The 17,831-nt window shown below is 50.6% G+C and overlaps 1 protein-coding gene across 1 annotated transcript; it reads left to right on the forward strand.

Annotated features, from left to right (window-relative positions):
- The first annotated feature begins 302 nt into the window (after window positions 1-302).
- On the forward strand, window positions 303-5,627 carry LOC143219544 (uncharacterized). Its single transcript, XM_076445477.1, has one exon. It carries the CDS (start codon window positions 303-305, stop codon window positions 5,625-5,627), a length of 5,325 nt encoding a protein of 1,774 aa, XP_076301592.1.
- Window positions 5,628-17,831: the final 12,204 nt, after the last annotated feature.

Here is a 17,831-nt window from a genome sequence, read left to right on the forward strand (position 1 = left end):
TCCGCGATCCCGATGACGTGATTCCAGCTCGGTTTACGAAGTCTCCGCGAGTCTTGTCGGCTCTTTACGCTCATTACGCTTGTACAAGGAACACAATTCAGAATACAGTCCACTTCTACTCATTGTTATCGTTCTTTATTTCTAAAGTTTAACTTCGCGCACAGCGCTGTGCGATTCCGGCGCCTCCTCCATCACGTATCGTTCGGTCGTCGATCGTTTCCGATACATAAAAGTGGTCCTTCGAGCCGGATTCGAAGTTAGAGTAAACGGCAAATTTCGGAGTTCACACGTGCTCTCTCAAGATGGCGGACTTCCACCGGCAAGCCATGCTGCAACGGACGATCCTGCGGACGGTTGAGAATTTTCGAAAGATCGGGAAAGCCAACCTCACAATCAGCAAAGTTCAAGCGCGACTCTCTTCTCTCGAAAACGCTTGGACTGCGTTCAGTGATGGCCACGTGCAGCTGCTCACCAATGTACCTGAGGAAGACCACCCGACTGTATCTTATTTCACGGACGACCACTTCCAGACAACTGAGGATACTTACATCAGCTCCAGGGATGTTCTACTGGACGCCCTCGATAACCTGGGGTCACACGTGAGTCCAACATTGCATTCTCCGGACAACTCCTCCACGAGTCTACTCAAGCCTTCCGTCGCGCTTGCGCATCTTCCTCCGTTTAGCGGCGACCCAAACGAATGGGAGTCATTTCGAGATCGGTTCAAGTCGCTTATCATGTCAAATCGCGAATTAACGGATTTCATGCGCATGCATTATTTAGTGTCGTCGCTTACAGGGCCCGCGCTCGAAGCCCTCGGAAACATTCCGATAACCGCCGACAACTTTTCGACAGCGTGGCGCACTCTGACTACGCGATTCGAGAGCAAACGTCGACTGATTAAAATGCATTTGTCGAATCTGATCGATTTACCAGCGGTTGAGCGCGAACCTGCAGTCGATCTGCACTCTTTGATTGATCGAGCGAACGTAGCGAACACATCACTGTCGAAACTGGATCGCTCTCCAGAAGAATTGTGGACGGATATGTTAGTTCTTTTAGTATCGCGAAAACTTGATCCAGTTACGTCGAAAGCCTGGTGCATCGCTTCATCTCAGTCCGACACGCCAAAATCATTTACCGAATTAACGACTTTCCTATTCGCTCGTGCGCGTGCGCTCGATGAAATGTCCGTCGAACCCTGCGATTCTGTGACGTCGAAGACGACGTCATGCCCTCGCGTACACGCCGTCACGACCTCGCAATCGTCCGAGCGTCCGAGCGCTTCCTCAGAATTGCGGCGGAGATCAGATAATACGGGAAAGACGAATACTCCGTTTTCGCAATCGTCTTGCCCACTCTGTCATTCACGACACTTTCTGAGTTCATGTCCGCAATACCTAGCCGAATCTCCGGAAAAGCGACGCGAAATTGTAAACCGGCTCTCGCGATGTTATAATTGCCTAAGCGAACGACACGCGGTGTCTGATTGTTCGAGCAAATTCAAATGTCGCGTTTGTCAACAAACTCACCATTCCTCTCTTCACGACGCGTCGAAAAGTCGCGCGAACCTAGTCGATCCGTCCGCGCCCCGCTCTTCACCTCCATTACCGGGCTGCTCTACCGTTGTATCGTTGTCTGCGATGACTCCCCGTCGTCCCCCCTCACTCGTACTCTTGGCGACAGCGAGGCTCAAGATACGTGCTTCGTCAGGCCGTACCACGATAGTAAGAGCTCTCCTTGATCAGGGCTCCGAAGTCACACTTGTCACGGAAAATTTAGCTCAATTGCTTCGTGCAAAAAAGACCCGTAGAAATGTTACGATTTCCGCGGTCGGCGGAGCCCACGTGGAAACTGTGCGATCGTCTGTCGAAATTCACGTGAGTCCAGTCCACTCGACTACTCCGTCGCTGGTCACAACTGCGTTGGTTATGCCAACGTTAACAGCTTATAACGCACAATGCACTGCAGATCCGTCTTCATTCCAACATTTGAAAGATCTTCAGTGGGCAGACCCGGTGCCCACAAATTCCGAGTCCATTCAAATGATCCTCGGAGCAGATCTATATGGCGATGTAATCCTAGACGGGATTCGTAAAGGACGTCAGGGACAACCGATAGCCCAGAATTCAATTTTCGGGTGGGTTATTTCGGGGCCCATTCCATCTTCTTCCGTCGATCGCGACGGTTCCTCCACCACGAACTCTTCCTTTTCGTGTGTAGAAGTTTCATCGTGCAAGAAGAATCGGTCCTCTTCGATCGCATTCTCGCACCACTGCTCTTCCTCTTTGGAGTCGGAGCTGCGTCGGTTCTGGGAGGTGGAAGAACTCCCTCGGTGCTCTCCGCTGTCTTCAACAGAACGACAATGCGAAGAACATTTTATGACCACTCACTCGCGCAATCCAGACGGACGGTTCGTAGTTCGTCTCCCGTTCACTCGCGATCCTCCGCTTGAAATAGGTCACTCTCGGCACTCGGCAGGACGCATACTATTCGCATTGACCAACAAATTCCGCAAAGATACCGAACTCGAACGAGAATACTGCGATTTTATGCGCGAATACGAAGCCCTCGGCCACATGCGACGCGTGACCGCGGAACTCCCCCCGGCCACACAGGCTGTCTACATTCCCCACCATCCTGTATTTCGGCCCGGGAGCGCAACGTCACATTTGCGCGTAGTCTTTAATGCATCAAGCTTGACCTCTAACGGTCACTCGCTCAATGACCTGCTCCTAGCAGGCCCAAAATTACAGACAGACCTGCCGTCTGTAATTCTGAAATGGCGTCATCACCGGTACGTTTACAGTGCTGACGTCGCAAAAATGTATCGACAGATTTTGGTCGATCCTCGCGACGTCAATTTTCAACGCATTCTTTGGCTAGATGCCATTACAAAATCCCCTATCGACCACGTCCTGCTCACGGTCACATACGGCATGACGTGCGCTCCGTTCATTGCGCTTCGAGTCATTCAGCGCCTCCGTGAACTCGAGGGGGCAAATTTCCCTCTTGCGGTGCCCATTCTACGCGATCAGATTTACGTCGACGATGTCCTCTTTGGTGGCGATTCTGTCGAACTTGTCCGCGCGCGCCGCGATCAAGTCGTAGGGCTACTTCGCCGCGGAAAGTTCGAGCTTCGAAAGTGGTCGAGTAACTGCACGGAACTTCTTAGCGACATAGATCCGTCCGACCATGGATTGGCCTGCACCAGGTCATTGGCCGTCGATGACCACGTCAAGGTGCTCGGGATCGGGTGGAATCCGTTGGACGACGCATTCCAAATTCAATTAAATATCCCGACGACCGTTCCCGAAACAAAGCGAGCGATTTTATCGGCGATTTCGAAAATTTATGATCCGTTGGGCTGGGTGACCCCCGTTACAATCACAGCCAAAATCCTCCTCCAGGATCTCTGGCGTCTGCGCGTCTCCTGGGATGAGGCTCTACAAAATGAAATTCGAGTACGGTGGAATTCCGTTTACACCGGATTAGAATCGCTGAAAGCATTATCGCTGCCTCGCTGGACCGGCCTCGACTCCAGTTCAGGTCCGGTCGAACTGCACGGTTTCTGCGATGCTTCGTCCCACGCATACGCTGCAGTCGTTTATTTGAAGACCACCTCCAAATCCGGTGTGGTCAACGTGTCTCTCTTGGCGAGCAAGTCTAAGGTAGCTCCCATATCCCCCCTAACGATACCGCGCTTAGAATTGTCCGCTGCTCTGCTCCTCGCGCGCCTTCTCGAATTCGTTCGGAATTCCCTAAACGGTCGCCCTCACTCATGTTTTTGCTGGGGTGACTCCACTATCGTGCTTGCATGGCTGCGCGACAGTCCGTCACGTTGGAAAACGTTCGTGGCCCACCGTGTGCACGAAATTCAAATTCGCGCTCCCGACGTCGTTTGGCGCTACGTGCCCTCGGAAGACAATCCGGCCGATTGTGCGTCACGCGGCATACTAGGAGGCGAGCTCGCAGCGCATTCTCTGTGGTGGTCAGGACCTTACTGGCTAGGCTCATCCGAGGAACAATGGCCTTCCGAACCCACGTCAGTTACGCCGATCGACTTGGTCTGTAGGGAGGAAAAGGCTGCGGTGTCCGTGGCTACAGTCACTTCCGAACCTTGGGACTTGTCGTCCAGATATTCGTCGTGGCCGAAACTTCTTCGCGTTACGGGATATCTATTTAAATTCTTGCGCGCTTGTCGCCCACGCCGCTCGCGTTCTCTCGCTCCCTCGACGCCAGGCCGAACTCTGTCGGCCGAGAACTGTGCCGCCGCGCGAATCTTCTGGATCAATTGCATTCAACGCGATTGTTTCCCTTCCGAAGTCGATGCGCTCCGTCAGCGCCGCAGTCTCTCCCCAAAAAGTTCGCTGTTAGCTCTCGATCCGTTCGTCGATGACGACGGAATTCTTCGAGTCGGTGGACGTCTACGACACGCTCCGGTGGCATTCAGTGTCAAACACCCAATCATACTCGCGTCACACCCATTGGTCAAGCAAATCATCGAGCATGCTCATCTACGCGCCCTACACGCAGGCCTTCAATTGACCCTACATACGCTGCGGCAAACCTTCTGGATACTCCGTGCTCGCAGTTTGGTCAAGAGCACAATTCATGCTTGCGTAGTGTGTGTTCGCGAACGGGCCGCTGTCCCAGCTCAGTTGATGGGCCAACTTCCGACTCCACGCGTCTCCCCTTCGTCCAGATGTTTTTCTCACTGTGGAGTGGATTATGCTGGTCCGTTTCAAATCCGCGCGTCGTCCGGGCGCGGTATTACGTCGCGCAAAGCGTATGTGTCTCTGTTCGTGTGCCTAGCCACGAAGGCAATTCACCTCGAACTAGTATCCGACTATTCCACCCCAGCTTTCATTCGCGCATTTGATCGATTTTGTTCTCGACGTGGAATACCTTGCGCCATGTATTCCGATAACGGGACCACATTCGTCGGCGCGGACCGTGAATTATGTCGAATGTACCGAGCGACCCTACGGAATCCGGACTTTCTAAATAAAACCGCCAGCGACTGTATCGTTTGGCATTTTATTCCCCCCTCCGCACCGCATTTCGGAGGTTTGTGGGAAGCCGGAGTGAAGAGCCTCAAACACCATCTGAGGCGGGTTGTCGGTGCTCGAACCTTTACGTTCGAGGAGTTTAGCACTTTGCTATGCTCCATTGAATGCTGCCTAAATTCGCGACCTCTAGCTCCATTGCGAGACTCCGTGGACGATTTTGATGTCCTCACGCCTGGACACTTCATAATAGGCTCCCCGCTCACGGCACCCCCACAACCGTCCGTCCTCGAACTGTCCGAGAATCGCCTCACGCGTTGGCAGCTCGTCAGATCTGTGACGGAACATTTCTGGAAGCGCTGGGTGAACGGCTATTTAAACACCCTCCAGCAGCGAAGCAAGTGGCGACAGGAGCAGCCATCAATCGAACCCGGTCAGCTCGTCTTAATCCGGAACTCCGCGCTTCCCCCGTGCAAATGGGAACTCGGTCGCGTGAAAACCGTGCATCCAGGGGCAGACGGTCGGGTTCGCGTGGTCACCGTCAAGACCTCTTCAACCGAACTGACCCGTCCGATTGTGAAGCTGTGCCCGCTGCCAATTGTTTCCGCTTCTACCTAACTTTGTACAGTCACTCCTGTAGATAAAATTGTATTATCTCGACTCGTTAGTTGAGTTCTGCGTTAGCTTTAAGTTCGCGTGCGCCGAAAATGAAACTTGCGTGGCTGCGCGACGCCACCACTAAAAACCAAACGATAATGATTCCTCTGTAACGACTGTACACGTTCTCGAGTCACTATAGACGATTACGCATTAATTAGGAGCACGAACTACTATAAGCTAGTTTGTATACCGCTCTAGCTGAATGCGAACACTCTTTGTTAGCCGAACGCGGTCTTGGAAAAGGCGTTAGACGGGGAATAGATGTTCGACAGCGAACCTTCGGTTCCAGAGAAGAGTGCTATTCATGTTTGCGTCGTGAGTGTTCGTTTTGCGTCAAACAACAAAATTCTGTATGCGATGCGGCGGCGTTAACTCGTCGCTCTCTTTGAAAGCAACGTTTCAAGGCGGGCGGTATGTTCGCGATCGCGTGAACGTTCGAGGTTGTATCCTCGTCACGCGCCGCTCTCTCTCTTCGTCGTGACGTCAGCCGCCGACCGCTCTCATAGCGAACCGTGGTAAGAATCCGCGTTACCCCGTTTCCCCCTTTAGGGTCTATCGATCGTGTCCCAATCACCGATCGCTAATTATCGGATGATCCTTAATGACCAATCCGCGATCCCGATGACGTGAATCCAGCTCGGTTTACGAAGTCTCCGCGAGTCTTGTCGGCTCTTTACGCTCATTACGCTTGTACAAGGAACACAATTCAGAATACAGTCCACTTCTACTCATTGTTATCGTTCTTTATTTCTAAAGTTTAACTTCGCGCACAGCGCTGTGCGATTCCGGCGCCTCCTCCATCACGTATCGTTCGGTCGTCGATCGTTTCCGATACAGTATTTATTTACTTATTATTATTTATTTATTTATTGACTTTCATTTTATCTATTTTATCTATACACGTTTTCATTTATTGATTTTATCTATTATTTTATCGTATTTTTAAGTTTTATGCGGGTCGACGTTGGGGGTGGGACGGGGGGAGGGGACAGACGCGAGCCGGAACTCGCCTCTGTCCCCTCCTTGTCGCGTGCGGAAAAAAATACAATGCAGCGTGTACGAGTATTTGCACATGTATAAAAATCGGATGGCGCGGTAACAAAAATTCTAAATAATACAGCACAAGTTGCAGCAATGCATGCGCATAAGTTAAATTACCTACATACCGCCGTTTCCTCAAACTGTGTGTTCATATCTGGCACTGGGAGGATCGCAGTGCCACCACTGCGAGGAGGCCCAGGACTCTGCGCGGCATACGCTGGAAGAATGTCCAGCGTGGTCGGCACCGCACAGAGACCTAAGGGGCGTTATTGGTATGGACCTCTCGTTGCCGGTCGTGGTCGACCACATGATCGGCAGCGAGAGGTCAAGAGCAGCGTTTGCCTCCTTCTGCGAGATTGAGATAACGCAGAAGGAGGCAGCGGAAAGGGAGAGGGAAGCCGGCCCCCTCTCCGCCAGGTGGTTAGCATCGGCGGGGCAACCCCGAGGAGGCCGACGGCCCCCTGTAAGGGGCCGCAGACGTAATGGCGGCGGTGGGACTACTTAGTACTTCCACCGCCGCCAAGGGGGGCTGGCCGTTAAGGCGCCCCTGGGGTGGGCAGGTCGCGGGAGGCGAGGTGGAGCAATAATCCCCTCCCCCCCTCTACAAAGATGAGACCTGCCGGTCGACCCCCCTCCTTTTATTTTTTAATATTTCATTTTATCCTATATATATTTTATATTCTATATTATAAATTTTATCTTTATCTTTTAATCCCCTTTATTTTGCCCCACTTCTTATGTTTGTTGTGTTTTGTCCATTGTATTTATTTACTTATTATTATTTATTTATTTATTGACTTTCATTTTATCTATTTTATCTATACACGTTTTCATTTATTGATTTTATCTATTATTTTATCGTATTTTTAAGTTTTATGCGGGTCGACGTTGGGGGTGGGACGGGGGGAGGGGACAGACGCGAGCCGGAACTCGCCTCTGTCCCCTCCTTGTCGCGTGCGGAAAAAAATACAATGCAGCGTGTACGAGTATTTGCACATGTATAAAAATCGGATGGCGCGGTAACAAAAATTCTAAATAATACAGCACAAGTTGCAGCAATGCATGCGCATAAGTTAAATTACCTACATACCGCCGTTTCCTCAAACTGTGTGTTCATATCTGGCACTGGGAGGATCGCAGTGCCACCACTGCGAGGAGGCCCAGGACTCTGCGCGGCATACGCTGGAAGAATGTCCAGCGTGGTCGGCACCGCACAGAGACCTAAGGGGCGTTATTGGTATGGACCTCTCGTTGCCGGTCGTGGTCGACCACATGATCGGCAGCGAGAGGTCAAGAGCAGCGTTTGCCTCCTTCTGCGAGATTGAGATAACGCAGAAGGAGGCAGCGGAAAGGGAGAGGGAAGCCGGCCCCCTCTCCGCCAGGTGGTTAGCATCGGCGGGGCCAACCTCGACGAGGCCGACGGCCCCCTGTAAGGGGCCGCAGACGTAATGGCGGCGGTGGTACTACTTAGTACTTCCACCGCCGCCAAGGGGGACTGGCCGTTAAGGCGCCCCTGGGGTGGGCAGGTCGCGTGGGGCGAGGTGGAGCAATAATCCCCTCCCCCCCCTCTACAAAGATGAGACCTGCCGGTCGACCCCCCTCCTTTTATTTTATAATATTTCATTTTATCCTATATATATTTTATATTCTATATTATAAATTTTATCTTTATCTTTTAATCCCCTTTATTTTGCCCCCCTTCTTATGTTTGTTGTGTTTTGTCCATTGTATTTATTTACTTATTATTATTTATTTATTTATTGACTTTTATTTTATCTATTTTATCTATACACGTTTTCATTTATTGATTTTATCTATTATTTTATCGTTTTTTTAAGTTTTATGCGGGTCGACGTGGGGGTTGGGACGGGGGGAGGGGACAGACGCGAGCCGGAACTCGCCTCTGTCCCCTCCTTGTCCCGTGCGGAAAAAAGTACAATGCAGCGTGTACGAGTATTTGCACATGTATAAAAATCGGATGGCGCGGTAACAAAAATTCTAAATTATACAGCACAAGTTGCAGCAATGCATGCGCATAAGTTAAATAACCTGCATACTGCCGTTTCCTCAAACTGTGTGTTCATAACTGGCACTGGGAGGATCGCAGTGCCACCACTGCGAGGAGGCCCAGGACTCTGCGCGGCATACGCTGGAAGAATGTCCAGCGTGGTCGGCACCGCACAGAGACCTAAGGGGCGTAATTGGTATGGACCTCTCCTTGCCGATCGTGGTCGACCACATGATCGGCAGCGAGAGGTCAAGAGCAGCGTTTGCCTCCTTCTGCGAGATTGTGATAACGCAGAAGGAGGCAGCGGAGAGGGAGAGGGAAGCCGACCCGCTCTCCGCCAGGAGGCTAGCATCGGCGGGGCAACCCCGACGAAGCCGACGGCCCCCTGTAAGGGGCCTCAGACGTAATGGCGGCGGTGGGACTACTTAGTACTTCCACCGCCGCCAAGGGGGGCTGGCCGTTAAGGCGCCCCCGGGGTGGACAGGTCGCGGGGGGCGAGGTGGAGCAATAATCCCCTCCCCCCCCCTCTTCAAAGATGCCACCTGCCGGTCGACCCCGCTCCTTTTATTTTATAATATTTCATTTTATTCTATATATATTTTATATTCTATATTGTAAATTTTATCTTTATCTATTATTCCCCTTTATTTTGCCACCCCTTCTTATGTTTGTTGTGTTTTGTCCGATGTATTTATTTACTTATTAGTATTTATTTATTTATTGACTTTTATTTTATCTATTTTATCTATACACGTTTTCATTTATTGATTTTATCTATTATTTTATCGTATTTTTAAGTTTTATGCGGGTCGACGTGGGGGTTGGGACGGGGGGAGGGGACAGACGCGAGCCGGAACTCGCCTCTGTCCCCTCCTTGTCGCGTGCGGAAAAAAGTACAATGCAGCGTGTACGAGAATTTGCACATGTATAAAAATCGGATGGCGCGGTAACAAAAATTCTAAATTATACAGCACAAGTTGCAGCAATGCATGCGCATAAGTTAAATAACCTGCATACAGCCGTTTCCTCAAACTGTGTGTTCATAAATGGCACTGGGAGGATCGCAGTGTCACCACTGCGAGGAGGCCCAGGACTCTGCGCGGCATACGCTGGAAGAATGTCCAGCGTGGTCGGCACCGCACAGAGACCTAAGGGGCGTTATTGGGATGGACCTCTCGTTGCCGGTCGTGGTCGACCACATGATCGGCAGCGAGAGGTCAAGAGCAGCGTTTGCCTCCTTCTGCGAGATTGTGATAACGCAGAAGGAGGCAGCGGAAAGGGAGAGGGAAGCCGACCCCCTCTCCGCCAGGAGGTTAGCATCGGCGGGGCAACCCCGACGAGGCCGACGGCCCCCTGTAAGGGGCCGCAGACGTAATGGCGGCGGTGGGACTACTTAATACTTCCACCGCCGCCAAGGGGGGCTGGCCGTTAAGGCGCCCCCGGCGTGGGCAGGTCGCGGGAGGCGAGGTGGAGCAATAATCCACCCCCCCCTCTAGAAAGATGAGACCTGCCGATCGACCCCCCTCCTTTTATTTTATAATATTTCATTTTATCCTATACATATTTTATATTCTATATTATAAATTTTATCTTTATCTTTTAATCCCCTTTATTTTGCCACCCCTTCTTATGTTTGTTGTGTTTTGTCCATTGTATTTATTTACTTATTATTATTTATTTATTTATTGACTTTTATTTTATCTATTTTATTTATACACGTTTTCATTTATTGATTTTATCTATTATTTTATCGTATTTTTAAGTTCTATGCGGGTCGACGTGGGGGGTGGGACGGAGGGAGGGGACAGACGCGAGCCGGAACTCGCCTCTGTCCCCTCCTTGTCGCGTGCGGAAAAAAATACAATGTAGCGTGTACGAGTATTTGCACATGTATAAAAATCGGATGGCGCGGTAACAAAAATTCTAAATTATACAGCACAAGTTGCAGCAATGCATGCGCATAAGTTAAATTACCTGCATACCGCCGTTTCCTCAAACTGTGTGTTCATAACTGGCACTGGGAGGATCGCAGTGCCACCACTGCGAGGAGGCCCAGGACTCTGCGAGGCATACGCTGGAAGAATGTCCATACGCATACGCTGGAAGAATGTCCAGCGTGGTCGGCACCGCACAGAGACCTAAGGGGCGTAATTGGTATGGACCTCTCCTTGCCGATCGTGGTCGACCACATGATCGGCAGCGAGAGGTCAAGAGCAGCGTTTGCCTCCTTCTGCGAGATTGTGATAACGCAGAAGGAGGCAGCGGAGAGGGAGAGGGAAGCCGACCCGCTCTCCGCCAGGAGGCTAGCATCGGCGGGGCAACCCCGACGAAGCCGACGGCCCCCTGTAAGGGGCCTCAGACGTAATGGCGGCGGTGGGACTACTTAGTACTTCCACCGCCGCCAAGGGGGGCTGGCCGTTAAGGCGCCCCCGGGGTGGACAGGTCGCGGGGGGCGAGGTGGAGCAATAATCCCCTCCCCCCCTCTTCAAAGATGCCACCTGCCGGTCGACCCCCCTCCTTTTATTTTATAATATTTCATTTTATTGTATATATATTTTATATTCTATATTATAAATTTTATCTTTATCTATTATTCCCCTTTATTTTGCCACCCCTTCTTATGTTTGTTGTGTTTTGTCCGATGTATTTATTTACTTATTAGTATTTATTTATTTATTGACTTTTATTTTATCTATTTTATCTATACACGTTTTCATTTATTGATTTTATCTATTATTTTATCGTATTTTTAAGTTTTATGCGGGTCGACGTGGGGGTTGGGACGGGGGGAGGGGACAGACGCGAGCCGGAACTCGCCTCTGTCCCCTCCTTGTCGCGTGCGGAAAAAAGTACAGTGCAGCGTGTACGAGTATTTGCACATGTATAAAAATCGGATGGCGCGGTAACAAAAATTCTAAATTATACAGCACAAGTTGCAGCAATGCATGCGCATAAGTTAAATAACCTGCATACAGCCGTTTCCTCAAACTGTGTGTTCATAAATGGCACTGGGAGGATCGCAGTGCCACCACTGCGAGGAGGCCCAGGACTCTGCGCGGCATACGCTGGAAGAATGTCCAGCGTGGTCGGCACCGCGCAGAGACCTAAGGGGCGTTATTGGGATGGACCTCTCGTTGCCGGTCGTGGTCGACCACATGATTGGCAGCGAGAGGTCAAGAGCAGCGTTTGCCTCCTTCGGCGAGATTGTGATAACGCTGAAGGAGGCAGCGGAGAGGGAGAGGGAAGCCGACCCGCTCTCCGCCAGGAGGCTAGCATCGGCGGGTCAACCCCGACGAGGCCGACGGCCCCCTGTAAGGGGCCGCAGACGTAATGGCGGCGGTGGTACTACTTAGTACTTCCACCGCCGCCAAGGGGGGCTGGCCGTTAAGGCGCCCCCGGGGTGGACAGGTCGCGGGGGGCGAGGTGGAGCAATAATCCCCTCCCCCCCCCTCTTCAAAGATGCCACCTGTCGGTCGACCCCCCTCCTTTTATTTTATAATATTTCATTTTATTCTATATATATTTTATATTCTATATTATAAATTTTATCTTTATCTATTATTCCCCTTTATTTTGCCACCCCTTCTTATGTTTGTTGTGTTTTGTCCGATGTATTTATTTACTTATTATTATTTATTTATTGACTTTTATTTCATCTATACACCTTTTCAATTATTGATTTTATCTTGTATTTTATCATATTTTTAAGTTTTATGCGGGTTGACAGGGGGGTGGGACGGGGGGAGGGCACAGACGCGAGCCGGAACTCGCCTCTGTCCCCTCCTTGTCGCGTGCGGAAAAAAGTACAATGCAGCGTGTACGAGTATTTGCACATGTATAAAAATCGGATGGCGCGGTAACAAAAATTCTAAATTATACAGCACAAGTTGCAGCAATGCATGCGCATAAGTTAAATAACCTGCATACAGCCGTTTCCTCAAACTGTGTGTTCATAAATGGCACTGGGAGGATCGCAGTGCCACCACTGCGAGGAGGCCCAGGACTCTGCGCGGCATACGCTGGAAGAATGTCCAGCGTGGTCGGCGCCGCGCAGAGACCTAATGGGCGTTATTGGGATGGACCTCTCGTTGCCGGTCGTGGTCGACCACATGATTGGCAGCGAGAGGTCAAGAGCAGCGTTTGCCTCCTTCTGCGAGATTGTGATAACGCAGAAGGAGGCAGCGGAGAGGGAGAGGGAAGCCGACCCGCTGTCCGCCAGGAGGCTAGCATCGGCGGGGCAACCCCGACGAAGCCGACGGCCCCCTGTAAGGGGCCGCAGACGTAATGGCGGCGGTGGGACTACTTAGTACTTCCACCGTCGCCAAGGGGGGCTGGCCGTTAAGGCGCCCCTGGGGTGGGCAGGTCGCGGGGGGCGAGGTGGAGCAATAATCCCCTCCCCCCCCCTCTACAAAGATGAGACCTGCCGGTCGACTCCCTCCTTTTATTTTTTAATATTTCATTTTATCCTATATATATTTTATATTCTATATTATAAATTTTATCTTTATCTTTTAATCCCCTTTATTTTGCCCCACTTCTTATGTTTGTTGTGTTTTGTCCATTGTATTTATTTACTTATTATTATTTATTTATTTATTGACTTTCATTTTATCTATTTTATCTATACACGTTTTCATTTATTGATTTTATCTATTATTTTATCGTATTTTTAAGTTTTATGCGGGTCGACGTTGGGGGTGGGACGGGGGGAGGGGACAGACGCGAGCCGGAACTCGCCTCTGTCCCCTCCTTGTCGCGTGCGGAAAAAAATACAATGCAGCGTGTACGAGTATTTGCACATGTATAAAAATCGGATGGCGCGGTAACAAAAATTCTAAATAATACAGCACAAGTTGCAGCAATGCATGCGCATAAGTTAAATTACCTACATACCGCCGTTTCCTCAAACTGTGTGTTCATATCTGGCACTGGGAGGATCGCAGTGCCACCACTGCGAGGAGGCCCAGGACTCTGCGCGGCATACGCTGGAAGAATGTCCAGCGTGGTCGGCACCGCACAGAGACCTAAGGGGCGTTATTGGTATGGACCTCTCGTTGCCGGTCGTGGTCGACCACATGATCGGCAGCGAGAGGTCAAGAGCAGCGTTTGCCTCCTTCTGCGAGATTGAGATAACGCAGAAGGAGGCAGCGGAAAGGGAGAGGGAAGCCGGCCCCCTCTCCGCCAGGTGGTTAGCATCGGCGGGGCCAACCTCGACGAGGCCGACGGCCCCCTGTAAGGGGCCGCAGACGTAATGGCGGCGGTGGTACTACTTAGTACTTCCACCGCCGCCAAGGGGGACTGGCCGTTAAGGCGCCCCTGGGGTGGGCAGGTCGCGTGGGGCGAGGTGGAGCAATAATCCCCTCCCCCCCCTCTACAAAGATGAGACCTGCCGGTCGACCCCCCTCCTTTTATTTTATAATATTTCATTTTATCCTATATATATTTTATATTCTATATTATAAATTTTATCTTTATCTTTTAATCCCCTTTATTTTGCCCCCCTTCTTATGTTTGTTGTGTTTTGTCCATTGTATTTATTTACTTATTATTATTTATTTATTTATTGACTTTTATTTTATCTATTTTATCTATACACGTTTTCATTTATTGATTTTATCTATTATTTTATCGTTTTTTTAAGTTTTATGCGGGTCGACGTGGGGGGTGGGACGGGGGAGGGGACAGACGCGAGCCGGAACTCGCCTCTGTCCCCTCCTTGTCGCGTGCGGAAAAAAATACAATGCAGCGTGTACGAGTATTTGCACATGTATAAAAATCGGATGGCGCGGTAACAAAAATTCTAAATTATACAGCACAAGTTGCAGCAATGCATGCGCATAAGTTAAATAACCTGCATACAGCCGTTTCCTCAAACTGTGTGTTCATAAATGGCACTGGGAGGATCGCAGTGCCACCACTGCGAGGAGGTCCAGGACTCTGCGCGGCATACGCTGGAAGAATGTCCAGCGTGGTCGGCACCGCGCAGAGACCTAAGGGGCGTTATTGGGATGGACCTCTCGTTGCCGGTCGTGGTCGACCACATGATTGGCAGCGAGAGGTCAAGAGCAGCGTTTGCCTCCTTCGGCGAGATTGTGATAACGCTGAAGGAGGCAGCGGAGAGGGAGAGGGAAGCCGACCCGCTCACCGCCAGGAGGCTAGCATCGGCGGGGCAACCCCGACGAGGCCGACGGCCCCCTGTAAGGGGCCGCAGACGTAATGGCGGCGGTGGTACTACTTAGTACTTCCACCGCCGCCAAGGGGGGTGGCCATTCAGGCGTCCCAGAGGTGGACAGGTCGCGGGGGGCGAGGTGGAGCAATAATCCCCTCCCCCTCTACAAAGATGCGACCTGCCGGTCGACCCCCCTCCTTTTATTTTATAATATTTCATTTTATTCTATATATATTTTATATTCTATATTATAAATTTTATCTTTATCTTTTAATCCCCTTTATTTTGCCCCCCTTCTTATGTTTGTTGTGTTTTGTCCATTGTATTTATTTACTTATTATTATTTATTTATTTATTGACTTTTATTTCATCTATTTTATCTATACACGTTTTCATTTATTGATTTTATCTTTTATTTTATCGTATTTTTAAGTTTTACGCGGGTCGACCAGGGGGGCGGGACGGGGGGAGGGGACAGACGCGAGCCGGAACTCGCCTCTGTCCCCTCCTTGTCGCGTGCGGAAAAAAATACAATGCAGCGTGTACGAGTATTTGCACATGTATAAAAATCGGATGGCGCGGTAACAAAAATTCTAAATTATACAGCACAAGTTGCAGCAATGCATGCGCATAAGTTAAATTACCTGCATACAGCCGTTTCCACAAACTGTGTGTTCATAACTGGCACTGGGAGGATCGCAGTGCCACCACTGCGAGGAGGCCCAGGACTCTGCGCGGCATACGCTGGAAGAATGTCCAGCGTGGTCGGCACCGCACAGAGACCTAAGGGGCGTAATTGGTATGGACCTCTCCTTGCCGATCGTGGTCGACCACATGATCGGCAGCGAGAGGTCAAGAGCAGCGTTTGCCTCCTTCTGCGAGATTGTGATAACGCAGAAGGAGGCAGCGGAGAGGGAGAGGGAAGCCGACCCGCTCTCCGCCAGGAGGCTAGCATCGGCGGGGCAACCCCGACGAAGCCGACGGCCCCCTGTAAGGGGCCTCAGACGTAATGGCGGCGGTGGGACAACTTAGTACTTCCACCGCCGCCAAGGGGGGCTGGCCGTTAAGGCGCCCCCGGGGTGGACAGGTCGCGGGGGGCGAGGTGGAGCAATAATCCCCTCCCCCCCCTCTTCAAAGATGCCACCTGCCGGTCGACCCCCCTCCTTTTATTTTATAATATTTCATTTTATTCTATATATATTTTATATTCTATATTATAAATTTTATCTTTATCTATTATTCCCCTTTATTTTGCCACCCCTTCTTATGTTTGTTGTGTTTTGTCCGATGTATTTATTTACTTATTAGTATTTATTTATTTATTGACTTTTATTTTATCTATTTTATCTATACACGTTTTCATTTATTGATTTTATCTATTATTTTATCGTATTTTTAAGTTTTATGCGGGTCGACGTGGGGGTTGGGACGGGGGGAGGGGACAGACGCGAGCCGGAACTCGCCTCTGTCCCCTCCTTGTCGCGTGCGGAAAAAAGTACAATGCAGCGTGTACGAGAATTTGCACATGTATAAAAATCGGATGGCGCGGTAACAAAAATTCTAAATTATACAGCACAAGTTGCAGCAATGCATGCGCATAAGTTAAATAACCTGCATACAGCCGTTTCCTCAAACTGTGTGTTCATAAATGGCACTGGGAGGATCGCAGTGCCACCACTGCGAGGAGGTCCAGGACTCTGCGCGGCATACGCTGGAAGAATGTCCAGCGTGGTCGGCACCGCGCAGAGACCTATGGGGCGTTATTGGGATGGACCTCTCGTTGCCGGTCGTGGTCGACCACATGATTGGCAGCGAGAGGTCAAGAGCAGCGTTTGCCTCCTTCGGCGAGATTGTGATAACGCTGAAGGAGGCAGCGGAGAGGGAGAGGGAAGCCGACCCGCTCTCCGCCAGGAGGCTAGCATCGGCGGGGCAACCCCGACGAGGCCGACGGCCCCCTGTAAGGGGCCGCAGACGTAATGGCGGCGGTGGTACTACTTAGTACTTCCACCGCCGCCAAGGGGGGTGGCCATTCAGGCGTCCCAGAGGTGGACAGGTCGCGGGGGGCGAGGTGGAGCAATAATCCCCTCCCCCCTCTACAAAGATGCGACCTGCCGGTCGACCCCCCTCCTTTTATTTTATAATATTTCATTTTATTCTATATATATTTTATATTCTATATTATAAATTTTATCTTTATCTTTTAATCCCCTTTATTTTGCCCCCCTTCTTATGTTTGTTGTGTTTTGTCCATTGTATTTATTTACTTATTATTATTTATTTATTTATTGACTTTTATTTCATCTATTTTATCTATACACGTTTTCATTGATTGATTTTATCTTTTATTTTATCGTATTTTTAAGTTTTACGCGGGTCGACCAGGGGGCGGGACGGGGGGAGGGGACAGACGCGAGCCGGAACTCGCCTCTGTCCCCTCCTTGTCGCGTGCGGAAAAAAATACAATGCAGCGTGTACGAGTATTTGCACATGTATAAAAATCGGATGGCGCGGTAACAAAAATTCTAAATTATACAGCACAAGTTGCAGCAATGCATGCGCATAGGTTAAATTACCTGCATACCGCCGTTTCCTCAAACTGTGTGTTCATAAATGGCACTGGGAGGATCGCAGTGTCACCACTGCGAGGAGGCCCAGGACTCTGCGCGGCATACGCTGGAAGAATGTCCAGCGTGGTCGGCACCGCACAGAGACCTAAGGGGCGTTATTGGGATGGACCTCTCGTTGCCGGTCGTGGTCGACCACATGATCGGCAGCGAGAGGTCAAGAGCAGCGTTTGCCTCCTTCGGCGAGATTGTGATAACGCAGAAGGAGGCAGCGGAAAGGGAGAGGGAAGCCGGCCCCCTCTCCGCCAGGTGGTTAGCATCGGCGGGGCAACCCCGACGAGGCCGACGGCCCCCTGTAAGGGGCCGCCGACGTAATGGCG

This window comes from Lasioglossum baleicum, unplaced genomic scaffold (genome assembly GCF_051020765.1).
Source record: "Lasioglossum baleicum unplaced genomic scaffold, iyLasBale1 scaffold0051, whole genome shotgun sequence".
NCBI lineage: Eukaryota > Metazoa > Arthropoda > Insecta > Hymenoptera > Halictidae > Lasioglossum > Lasioglossum baleicum.

What these genes read in the sequence shown, in the direction of transcription:
- LOC143219544 (XM_076445477.1), top strand. Translation starts at nt 303, where the DNA reads ATGGCGGACTTCCACCGGCAAGCCATGCTGCAACGGACGATCCTGCGG.